At 62.1% G+C, this 11931-nt stretch overlaps 1 protein-coding gene across 1 annotated transcript; it reads left to right on the top strand.

The window, feature by feature from the left end:
- Positions 1-6: 6 nt before the first annotated feature.
- LOC116629442 (potassium/sodium hyperpolarization-activated cyclic nucleotide-gated channel 2) lies at positions 7-11922 on the top strand (the record flags this gene model as incomplete). Its single annotated transcript, XM_032399731.1, has 3 exons — positions 7-518; positions 10692-11115; positions 11731-11922. Coding segments are annotated over 3 exons (1128 nt in total), but the record flags the coding sequence as incomplete, so codon positions are not given.
- Positions 11923-11931: the final 9 nt, after the last annotated feature.

Below are 11931 nucleotides of genomic sequence, written 5' to 3'. Positions count from 1 at the left end.
CCCCCCCCGGGCCCCGGGCCCGTGCCCCCCCAGCAGCCGCCCCGGGCCGAGGCGGGGCCCCCGGAGGCGACGGACGAGGGCCGCCCGCGGGCCCGGCTCCGCAGCCGCGACAGCTCGTGCGGCCGCCCCGGCACCCCGGGCGCCGCGAGCACCACCAAGGGCAGCCCGAACGGCGAGTGCGGGCGCGGTGAGCCGCAGTGCAGCCCCGCGGGGCCTGAGGGCCCGGCGCGGGGGGCCAAGGTGTCGTTCTCGTGCCGCGGAGCGGCCGCGGGGCCCGCGCCCGGCTCGGGCGCGGGGCCGGGGCCGGCGGACGAGGCTGGCAGCGAGGAGGCGGGCCCCGCGGGGGAGCCGCGCGGCAGCCAGGCCAGCTTCATGCAGCGCCAGTTCGGCGCGCTCCTGCAGCCGGGCGTCAACAAGTTCTCGCTGCGGATGTTCGGCAGCCAGAAGGCTGTGGAGCGCGAGCAGGAGCGCGTCAAGTCGGCGGGGGCCTGGATCATCCACCCGTACAGCGACTTCAGGTACAGCCACCGGGAGGGGCCGGCCGGCGCGGAGGGGGTACCGCGAGCGGACGCGCGCGGGGGCCGTCCTTGGCGCACCTCGGGGAGGGCGGGGCTGCGCGCCCCGAGGGTGACCTCGAGGCCCCTCGGTGACCTCGGGCGCGTCCGGGACCCGCCCGGTAATGGCCTGGGCGCGCGAGGCCCCGCCCTTGGAGGGGCACTGGGAAGCGCGCGCAGGCTCCTGCCGTGACCCCCGCGCGCCCCCTCCCACGCACCCTGACATCTCCCTCCCTGCGGGATGCGCGCGCGTCACGGCCGCAGGACCAGGGTCTGAGCGCGGAGGGGCGGAGAGGACGAATAGAGGGGAACGTGGGCGCCGGGGAGGCGGCAGAGCGGAAGGAAGGAGGAAGGAAGGGCGCCCGGGAAGGACGTGTCCAGGAGAAGCTGGCGGAGAAGGGGTTAAGGGAACAAGGCCCTCTCCTACCGTCTCCACCTGCGCCCCACACCTCAGGGAGGCGCGTTCAGGGTCCGCGGGCCTAGGTACTGCGCGAGGACAGGGCGCTGAGGGTGCTGGGGTCCCCAAGCTGCCTTCTCTGAGCCGCAGCGGCCGGAGCCACTGGGTGGCGTGCCCTGTGTCAGTGGGTGTGTAGACGTTGATATGGATTAAGGCGGTTAATGCGTGGAAAGGCTCAGAGCAAGGCCCAGCTCAGGGTCACGGCCGAGTGTGTTTGTGGTTCTTGTTCCTGGGCGCGTGCCCTGTGGCCTGCAATTGTGAACCGTGCGTATCACGGCAGGCTCTGTATGTGTGATCAGGAGCATGTGACTGCGGGGGGCGTGGGCCTTTGGGCCATGGGCCGAGTGATCTGGGGGGCAGGCGGGCCGCAAGGGGTGTGTCTGTGTGGTAGGTGTGCTGGGGAGAGATGGGGTGCGTGTGCATGGGGTAGGTGTACACCGGTGGGCAGTCGGTACGAGCTGGGCTGTGTGCACAGTGTGTGTGTGTCTGTGAAGTTATGTATCCGCGAAGGAGGTGGTCAGTTGGGCTACAGAGGGTCTACACAGGGCCCGCCCAGCCTGGCTCTCAGGGCGGGCGCGGTTTCAGCACCACGGACAGCGCCCGAGGCTCTCCGGGCGCCTGCTTTGGAGCCCCCCACCCCGCGGTGCACTTGCTCAGGGATCTCCAGAGCTCGGAAAGGGGGGCTGTGGGATTCTCCCTTGTCCTGGCCCTTCTGCAGCTCCAGTGCTTGATGGTTCTGGAAACTGAGGCCCCAGGGGCACACAAGTCAGGGACAGACCGGGATTCCAACTCCTTACCCTTCAGACCTTTCCTGGGAGGTGAAGACAGCCTTAACCAGTGGCTTGAGTTTTCTGGGAGAGGCCAGGGGAGAGGGGACCTGGGGGGGTTCCAAATGGGGTGCATCTGGATGGTCCTGACCTGCACAGGGGCGCACTGTTCCCTTGTAGGTGGTCCGGGCTGGGAGAGCTTGGGTCACTGTCTCAACTCATCTCCATGTGACCTGGTCAGCTGGCTGGGAAATGACCTCAGGGACACAATGGGCAGGGGAAGGTGGCTGCAGAACGTAGCCATTGCCCTGGGTCTTCTCCAGCTCATCTGCCTCTAGCAGTGGGTGGCCCTGGGGCACTTTTCAGTCTGGGGTGAGGGTGTGCCAGGGAGGAGCTGGGCTTCCTGGTTCCTGTGCCATTCTGATCATAGTCACCTGTGAGAATCTGGGCAGGCCACATGGTCTGAACTGAGCAGATAAATTGTAAGATAGGGTTGAGCAAGCAGGGGGGTGGTAAGTGTGTCCTGTAGTTGGAACTAGGGGAGACCCTGTCAAATTGAGAGCTTAAGGTATTTCCAAGCTGGGATGCAGTGGAGCCTCCACAGCCCCCCATGTGCCCCTTCTAGGCCCTTCTGATTCAGTACCCCAAGCTCCCTGCGGTCCTCCTGGGCCAGGTGCTGTGGGAGCACCTTACTGGTATTGATTCAGTCCTCGTGTCCGCTGTGAGGTGGGTGCTGCAGGTCTTCACAGAAGGGAGCACAGAGAGGAAAAGCCACTTGCCCAATGCCACACAGCTAGTCAGGGCCAAACTGGGGGCCCCGTGTCTGCGCTTTTAACAGCCTGGCGGCCCAGCCTCTGGCCACGTCCCGCCCGGGCCAGGAAGACATGGGAGGAAGAAGGCATTCTGGGGATTGTTGGAGATATTGGGGCAGCCGGGGCTGGGCTGTGGATCCTCACTCTGTTTCTATGTGTGTGTGAGTTTTTAGAAACTACTCACGGAGCAGTGGGGAGGGGCCTTTCTGGGCCTACTTCTCCACGCTTGCCCCTTTTAAATCTGACCCGACTGGGCAGATGCCACGCCCTCTGGTGCCCATAGCCACACACTGTACAGGATTGGAAAGAGAAAGAGGCGCCCAGGGCGCCTGGGTGGCTCAGTCAGTTAAGCGTCTGCCTTCGGCTCAGGTCATGATCCCGGGGTCCTGGGATCGAGTCCCACATCGGGCTCCCTGCTCCGCGGGAAGCCTGCTTCTCCTTCTCCCACTCCCCCTGCTTGTGTTCCCTCTCTCGCTGGGTCTTTCTCTGTCAAATAAAAAAAAAAAAAAGAGGCGCCCCCACCGGCCCCCAGGTTCCCTGCGCAAGGCCGCGGTGTCTCCACCTGCTTGAGCACCGGCTCTGTTCCCGTGCAGATTGGCCCAGCGCACACCTGCCACTGATTAATGTCTGGTGAACTGGACCCACCCTGCTGCGCCTCCTTGTGCCCAGGCCACATGGGGCTTCCAGAGGCGAGGGGCATCGGCAGGGGCCTCAAGGAGGGAGGTTCTTGACAAGTGGGAATGCGTGGGGAGGGCGTCCCGGGGAAAGGCCTGAAGGCAGGAGCCTGCCGTGTTCCCGGGCCAGGCCCCAGTGGTGGAGGGTGTTTGGGGCCATCTGCTGCCAGCCCCTGTGGCTGGGCTTGAGTCCCCTCTGGGCCTCCCTGCCTTGGTTTCCCCAAACGTGAGAGGTGGTGGTGTGAGCAAAAGGGGTGTCTGACTTCCTCTGCCGCCCGGCCCCTCTCCCAGCTTCCCTGGAGTGACCAGCCTTTGCACGTGCTGCCCACTTGCCCTCGCATGCCCTCCCCCCCCCAGTTCTGACCCTTGGTCTCCCAGCTCACCCCTCGCCTCCCCTGGGCCCTCTTCCCCTCCCCCTCATGCGTGTGGGCCCTGCCAGTTGCGTCACAAGCGGCCTTTCCACTCCACTCAGCATGGCTTGCTTGCCTCTCATCCCCTGCCGTGGGCACGAGGGCCCGTCGAGGCCGCTGTCCCTTCCTGGGGCCTGGAGTGTTTGTGGATTCGCTGAGGGGCACGCACGGGTCCCAAGCAGAGGCCGGTGGGATGGTGACTCTCACCCCCAGGCCGTTTTGGATGGGCCCAACCCCTTCTGAGGCTGTCTCTTCACTCGGGAAACCGGGCCTGTGGGTAACGCCGGTGCCGGCACTGAGAAGGCCGCGGAGATGCTCCAGCTGCTTCCATGGGGGAGCTGGTGGAGGACCAAGTTCAAGGGACAGAGAGAGCGGTCCAGCCGCGGAAGCCTTGATGTTCCTTCTGGGCACCCTGCAGTCCGTGCCCGAGTCGGGACGGGCGCCAGAACCAGAGGTCGAGGAGGGGAGCGGCCACGGGGCCTGCGTGGAGGCCCACAGCCACGGCCAGCACCTCAGCGAGTGCCCAGGGCCTTCTGCCCCTCCCCTCCAGAACAATAAGAAATGAAATGCAGTTAATTCCTGCTCCCTTCCCCTGGACCAGCGCTGATCCAGAGGCCAAGAGTCCTCATCGCCCCAGACAGAGTTTGGGTGAGTGGCTTTCAACCCGTTCCCAAGTCTGTAAGTGCCTCTAAGGTCTGACTTGAGTCTCTCCTGCTGCTGTTGATTTTCAGTTCGATATTCCCCGACTGTCTACTGCTGGGAGGCCTGGTGTGAGGGGAAAGAGATGAGTTGGTCCCTTTCCTGCCCCTCGGAGGCGTTTAGACAAAGCCAGGACCAGTGGACGCTGACCTGTGTCTGTGTCACATCCGCTGGGGTCCCCAGGGGGACTGGGATGGTGGAGGGGCTGGCTTGAAGAAACTGATGGGGCTGGAGGCCCCTGTCTCCCACCCCAGATGGCCCGGCAGATCCGCGGCAGATCAGTGTAGTGTGCTTTCTGCAAATCCCTGCATTAGCTCATGGGAATAAATCCTGCATTATCTGGGGTGTGGTGGGGACAGGGGCGGGACGAGGCTTTCTCTGGCTCCAGACCCAGCACGGAGGCTCGTGGGGTGGGTTAAGGACAGGGGACAAATCCATTTCCCCAGGGCCCACCTGGTAGGAGGAAGGAAGCTCCATGGTCCATGGGAAGGAAGGGGAAGGAACCAGCTGTGGCTGAGGTCCCCCTCCTCTCTGTAGGGGCTTCCTGCCAGAATTTGGAATTTCTGTTCCCTGCTTTAAAAACTTCATGTCTTCAAGCCCCTGGCCTCAACATCATGGGGCCTTCACAGGACCAGGGGTCTGCTTAGGGTGGGGGGGGCACACCCTGCCTAGTTTCCCCCATCAAGAAGCCTATGCCAAATCCAGCCAGCGCAGGCCACCGCATCTCCCTCCTGGACGCCGCCTTCTGCCCCCTTCTTGACCTTCCCACTGCCAGCACCAGCTTCCCAAGATACACAGTTGTCCGTCTTTCCCTCTCACTTAAAGCCTCCCAAGGCCCCACAGAGCCTGGCTCCCGCCCTCACCCATCTCCTCTCACCCCTGCTCTAGCACCAGGCCACCTGGCCGGCCATGAGAGGGGACATCCCACTGCAGCCACAGGACCTTTGCACTTGGGCTTCCTCCACCTGGGGCGCAGGGTCCCCTGAACGCTGCCAAACAGCTACTTCTCCATCATCTGCCCAAGTACCACACCCTCTGAGAAGCCCTCCCCACCCACTCTGGCTAAGGAGTGACCCTCTGGAGCATCCCATTCACTTATCTGTTTATGTGGAATGCCCGTCTCCCCTATTCTGGGCTACGGTGCCAGGGGAGAGCTGGGTCTGTGTGGTCACCAGGTGTCCTGGTGCCTAGCATACTCCCTGCCCCCCACAGCCTGCCCTGTCTCGGGCTCACCCCCTGAGGGCTCCCTTTCCTAATCCCGGACACTCGACTTGGATCTGTGACTCTTCATCGGAGGGCTCAGACTCTAATCCTCCAGCCCCTGCTCGCCCTTAATCACCGACCTCGGCCCTAATCCCCTCAGATTTGCCTGATCTGTAATTCCTGGAGCTGGGATCCTGCGGGGTGGGGAGGAGTGGGGAGGGGTGGGGAGGGGTGGGGAGGGGTGGGGAGGGGTGGGGGGAGGGTGCCTTTGCTCGCCAGCCCCCATCTGACCCTGCCCCTCCTTGGTCCTGGTGGAGGCCGCTTGTCAGCTACTGGAAGGGGCCCTGATCTCTGGCCTGGAGAAGTGTGGGCACCTGGCTTCTCTCACTCAGCTCTCACCGTGCCTTGGATTCTCCATCTGAGCTGAGAGAAAGGAAGGGCAACTGCTCCCGCAAGAACCGGGCCTGGGGTGGTGGCAGTTCCGGGACCCCCGCTGAAGGCCCGTGCCCACGCGGGTGTGTGGGGTTGCGCCTGGGACAGGGCTCTGGGACCCTCTCCCAGCTGCAGGCCCAGGCTGGGGTCAGAGCCCTGCACTCCCTGGGAGACTATTGATCGTCCCAGCGGCGTCTCTCCGGGCTGATCCTGCCTTTCTCTGTGAACGAGGCCGCTGCTGCCATCCGGGGCTGCGCTGGAGACACAACGTAGGGACCTGGGTGTTCCCACAGAAGCGGGGGCCCCCTGGGGCCTCACTGTTATTTGTCAGGAAAGATTTTAAAATATGGGATTGAATTACAGTCATTGAAGGCCCTGGGTGGCTGAAAGCTGACTGTGCGCCAGGGGCCTGCCCAGTGGGGCCCCTGTGGTCCCTGCACCCCAGTCATGCCTGGATGGCCCAACGAGGGAAGGATCTAGGCAGATGAGGCACTGAGGCTCAGAGGAGAGAGATTAGTCCCAGGCCATGCAGCCCAGGAGCGAGGTCAGGGTAGGGGTCGGGGTCTGGCCGGGGCGGGGGGTGGGGGGTGTCCTTTGTCCCCTGCCTGGATCCTTTGCCCCTGTCCTCAGGTTTCCCTTGGTAGGTGTGTACAGGGTCCCTCTTCTTCCTCCTGCCCTCTTCCAGGGGGACTGGAGGGCTGGAGGGGACAAGGATCAGGACTCTGGGCCCACGTGGGGGCATCCCGGTTGGACCAGGTGAGTCACCCTAGTGATGGCCCAGGCGTTGAGCCATTCTGCCCCAGAGCTGCCTCAGAACCCCTCCCCAGCCCCCTGATTCTGTTCCAACTCCTCATAAACCCAGAGGACACCAGCCAGCTTGGGAGAATAGGCTGCTCCAAGTGGCAGGGCCAGCGGTCATTCCCCAGGGACCAGGGGCTCTAGATGGGGCTCCAGGCCTGCAAGAGGGTTAGCCCTGACCCTAACCCTAAACAGGCAGGCAGAGAACTGAGGACAGGTCCTGGGAGCGGCAGGCTTGGGTCTCCACTCTTTGCCCCCACTCCCTGGCGGGGTCACCTCTGTGGTCTGTGAGTGCAGAAGTGTGATGCCTGCCCCTAACCCCCACCCAAGAATAAAGGGAGAGAGCGGTGCCTAGTTGGTTGAGCATCTGCCTTTGGCTCAGGTCATGATTCCAGGGTCCTGGGATCGAGCCCCGTGTCAGGGTCCCTGTTCAGCAGGGAGTCTGCTTCTCCCTCTCCCTGCCGCTCCCCCTGCTTGTGATTTCTCCTTCTCTCTGTCAAATAAATTAAAAAAAAAACTTTTTAAAAAATGAAAAATAAAAATAAAACACAGAAACTAAAAAAAAATAAGTCAAGGGAGAGAATGTCTGTGAAGGAGGCCCTCACACTCCAGCCATTTAGATTGTTTCTAAGCTCTCCCTGGTGGTTTCTGGTCCCCCCCACCATGGTTTCTAGGCTCTCCCTGGTAGTTTCTAGTCTCCCCCTGCCCCGGTTTTTAGGCCTCCTGGTGGTTTCTCATCCCCCCCACCCCATGGTTTCTAGGCCCTCTCCTGGTTTCTAGGCACCTACCCCAAAGGTTTCTGGGCCCTCTGGCCTTCTCAGTTACTCTTTCCTGCTTGCTTTGTCCCAGGGCCTGTGCCCCGAAGTTGGGGAGGAGGGCAAGTCTCAGTTCACAGAGGGTGTGGGGTGGGATTAGAAGCTCGACCACGGTGGAAGTGCTGGGGCAGCAGGCAGGTGGGGCCCCTCAATCCCGGTTCCCATGCCTTGGCTAGATTCAGGCAAAGGAAAGGAACTGAATTTTGAGCAGTTATTGGATTTTGCCCTTAATCCCCACCCCCAGATCATGTGCATCCATTTAGTTCCCTCGAGGTCTTCCCCTGCATCCCCAGGCTCTCCCATCCCAGCCCGGGTCCTCACATCCACTCAGAGAGGGCTCCCCCCCAGGTGTGGGTGGGCCAGGCCCCCGGAGAGCCCTCAAAGGCTGCCACCCCCGGCTCCTCCCTGATGGAGGGGAGAGTGGGGGCCCCGGCGCCGTGGGACCTACCCACTGTGACACCTGCCCCCAGGCGGAGAACTGGGTGTCAACCCAGGTCTGGCTGTTTCCGCCAAGGTGTCAGACGTTGGGTGCCTTCCAGCGTTTGGCTCTCGAAGACTGAGCTACTGTGAACATCTTGGTACAAATTGGTTTTTAATTTTTTCTCTTCCTCTTGGACAGTTTCCTTGGGATCACTTCCCTGAAGTGGAACTCCTGGGTCACCCCGCACGCATGGTGTTAATAGGTCCTCCCTTCCAGAAAGGAGCTTCCAGTGGCTCCCAGAACAGGGAGCTCGCTGTGGCCCAGCCAGGGCTGGGTCTCATGGCTTCTCATTTATTTGTGCTCATCTGGGCGAATCCCCCACCCCTGGGAACCTCAGTCTCCTCCTCTATCCATCCAGGAGGAGGAGCCAGGGAGTGGCAGCTTTTGAGGGTCCTCAGGAGCCCTGTCCTGCCCATGTGTGATCGAGCCTTCTCTAAATGCATGTGGGGCCCCCAGCCATGATGGGGGGGCACCCGGCCCATGGGAGAGCCCTGCACACACCTGCCTGGGGCTGATGTGATCTGGGGGTGGGGGTTGCTCCCTGCAGTGTTAAGTAAGGGCAAAATAAAATAAATGACTCTGTTCAGAATTCGAGACCCTCCTTTGCCTGAATCTAGACAGGGTGTGTGGGCTCAGACCCCGGATCTGGGGCATCTGCTCATCCCTGAGACCCCCCATCCCGTGGTCTGAGTTTTCCTTGTGTTTTTTTTATAGTGTCGATATATATAAAACATAGAGGTTGGCATTTAATCATTTACAAAAGTACAACTGAATGGCATTAAGTACATTCACAATGTTGTGCAACCATCACCACCATCCACGTCTGGAACTCTGTCACCCTCCCAAACAAAAACTCTCCCTCACCCACCTTCTCCCCCTTCCCTGCTCCTCAGCCCCCGGCCCCTACGAGCCCCCTTCCTGTCCGTGGACGGGTCTGCTCTGGACGTGTCACCCACGTGGACTCACACCCCGTGTGGCCTTCCGTGTCTGGTTCCCTCCCTGAGCGTCGTGGGCTCGGGGTCCGTCCCCGGGGCCGCACGTGTGGGCGCCTCGCTCCTATCCGTGGCCGGGGGACACGCACATGTGTGGGGGGCTGTGTGTGTATCCACGGACCCACTGAAGCTTCCCTCTTTGGCTGTTGTGAATCGTGATCCTGTGAACGTGCTGTGTGGTTATCTGAGTTCTTGGGGTTCATACTTGGGGTGGATTTGCTGGGTTAGACAGTAATTCTGTTTACATTTTTTAAAAGATTTTATTTATTTATTTATTTGAAAGAGAGAGAGAGCATGAGTGGCGGGAGGGGCAGAGGGAGAAGCAGGCTCTCCACCGAGCAGGGAGCTGGTCTCGGGGCTCGATCCCTGGGACCCCGGGATCATGACCCAAGCTGAAGGCAGATGCTTCACTGACTGAGCCACCCAGGCACCCCTCTGTTTACAGTTTTGAGGAACCAACAGAACAGTTTTCTTTCTTTCTTTCTTTCTTTCTTTCTTTTTTAAGATTTTATTTATTTATTTGACAGACAGACACACAGCGAGAGAGGGAACACAAGCAGGGGGAGTGGGAGAGGGAGAAGCAGGCTTCCCACTGAGCAGGGAGCCCGATGTGGGACTTGATCCCAGGACCCTGGGACCATGACCTGAGCCCAGGGCAGACGCTTAACGACTGAGCCACCCAGGCGCCCAGAACAGTTTTCCTTCGGAGTAGTTTTGGTTTGTGTTTTCTTGATGGCTCTGTGCTGGGCATCTGTCCGTGTGGGGCCGACTGCAGCACCCGTAGGTCCCCATGCTTTATTCAGAGCACCTGCCCAGCCATCGACAGATGCCCCTTGCATGGACAGGCCTTTCTCTGAGAGCACTTCCCAGGTGGAGTTTTGAATTGACCCCAGGGACTTGTATCTGCCTTGGGGGTATTTGGGAGTGGGATCAACCAGTCTTCACGTTTTCAGGTGAATTTGTCACATTAAATGTCCTGCCTCTCAGCTCCTCAGGCAGCCCTGCAGCTCCTGGGGGGCCTTGGCCTCTTCCTTGCTGCCTCCCACCCCCAAGGGTCCCCCTTCTCTGCCCTCACGCGGGAGCCCAGGTTCTCCAGAAAGAGATGGAGTACTCCAGATCCTGCCTGCTCTGCTCCCCCCAGCCCCTGCTCCCCCCACTCCCGGTCACCCCAGCTGCCCCCTCCTCCTCGCTTTTTTCCCCTCCCCTTCCTTTGCCCCCTTTTTTGGCGCTAACCCTTGGTCTCACATATTGGACCTTTTTGGTCATGGGAAACATGTAACCAAATTTGGGGCCATCTCTTGGGCTCTGCCAGGTCTCCTGCTTCTTCCAGGAGGGAAGGTGGGAGCTGGGCCAGCAGGAGGGACCCGGGCTGGGGGAGCCCAGTGGGCAGTGGGGTGCTGTCTGGGGGTGGGAGGGCTTCCTGGAGGTGGGGTACACACTAACTGTGACTCAAGGCCAAAGTCTTGGCTTTGTTGGAGGAGGCGAGGTCTGGGCTGGATTCTTGAAGGTGCAGGTGTGAGGTGGGGACGGCTAGCCTGGCAGAGGGCTGGGCGTGGGCAACGGCCTGGAGGCGTGACAGCCCACGCCTCGCCCCCAGGTTCTATTGGGACTTCACCATGTTGCTGTTCATGGTGGGAAACCTCATCATCATACCTGTGGGCATCACCTTCTTCAAGGACGAGACCACGGCCCCGTGGATCGTGTTCAACGTGGTCTCGGACACATTCTTCCTCATGGACCTGGTGCTGAACTTCCGTACGGGCATCGTGATTGAGGACAACACGGAGATCATCCTGGACCCCGAGAAGATCAAGAAGAAGTACCTGCGCACGTGGTTCGTGGTGGACTTCGTGTCCTCCATCCCCGTGGACTACATCTTCCTCATCGTGGAGAAGGGCATCGACTCCGAGGTCTACAAGACGGCGCGCGCGCTGCGCATCGTGCGCTTCACCAAGATCCTCAGCCTCCTGCGGCTGCTGCGCCTGTCGCGCCTCATCCGCTACATCCACCAGTGGGAGGAGGTGCGCGCGCGCGAGGTCGCGGGCCGGGGCGGAGGGCGCCAGGTGTGGGCAGGTGCGCCCGCCAGGGGGGTCTTGGGGGCGCTGCGAGGGCCAGGGGCAGAGCCACGCGGGGCGGGGGAGACATGCGTGGAGTCGGGGGGGAGGTCCGCGGGGCGGGTCACGTGACGCATTCGCGCCCCTTCCCTTCATTGTGCCCTGTAAGAGGAGGAACCACAGCCCCCTCGGCTCCCAGGAGCGACATCACGCCCCTCTTCCCGAAGTCGGGACCCGATCAGCACTGAGAGTCACCCGACTCCTGCCGCCCATGTCCTCCAGCCCGCGCCCGGCGATGTCGCCCCCTCCCCCGCCCCGGTTTTCAGGGCTGCCCAAGGCTCCGAGGGCGGAGGCGGGTGGGGACCGGGCCTGGGGAAGAGGCGGCGGGCCTGGGAGGGGAGCGGGCGGCCGACCCGGGCCACGCTCTCGTCTACGGCATTTTGCTAACCTCAAGGGCGGCGGGGGCGCCTGCGGCAGCTGTCGGGGCACATAGGTCTCTCCTGGGCGCCCCGTCCTCCTCCTGCCCCTGCACGGGAGAAGCGGCGGCCGGAGGGGACCCTCACGCCCCGCCCCGCCCCGCAGATCTTCCACATGACCTACGACCTGGCGAGCGCGGTCATGCGCATCTGCAATCTCATCAGCATGATGCTGCTGCTGTGCCACTGGGACGGGTGTCTGCAGTTCCTGGTGCCCATGCTGCAGGACTTCCCGCGCAACTGCTGGGTCTCCATCAACGGCATGGTGGTGAGCCGGCGGGTGCGCGGCTGGCGGGGAAACCGAGGC

The sequence above is a fragment of the Phoca vitulina genome, unplaced genomic scaffold (assembly GCF_004348235.1).
Source record: "Phoca vitulina isolate PV1807 unplaced genomic scaffold, GSC_HSeal_1.0 scaffold906, whole genome shotgun sequence".
NCBI classification, from domain to species: domain Eukaryota; kingdom Metazoa; phylum Chordata; class Mammalia; order Carnivora; family Phocidae; genus Phoca; species Phoca vitulina.
The sequence above is the reverse complement of the archived record's forward strand: the minus strand, read 5'-3'. Positions and strand labels throughout refer to the sequence as shown.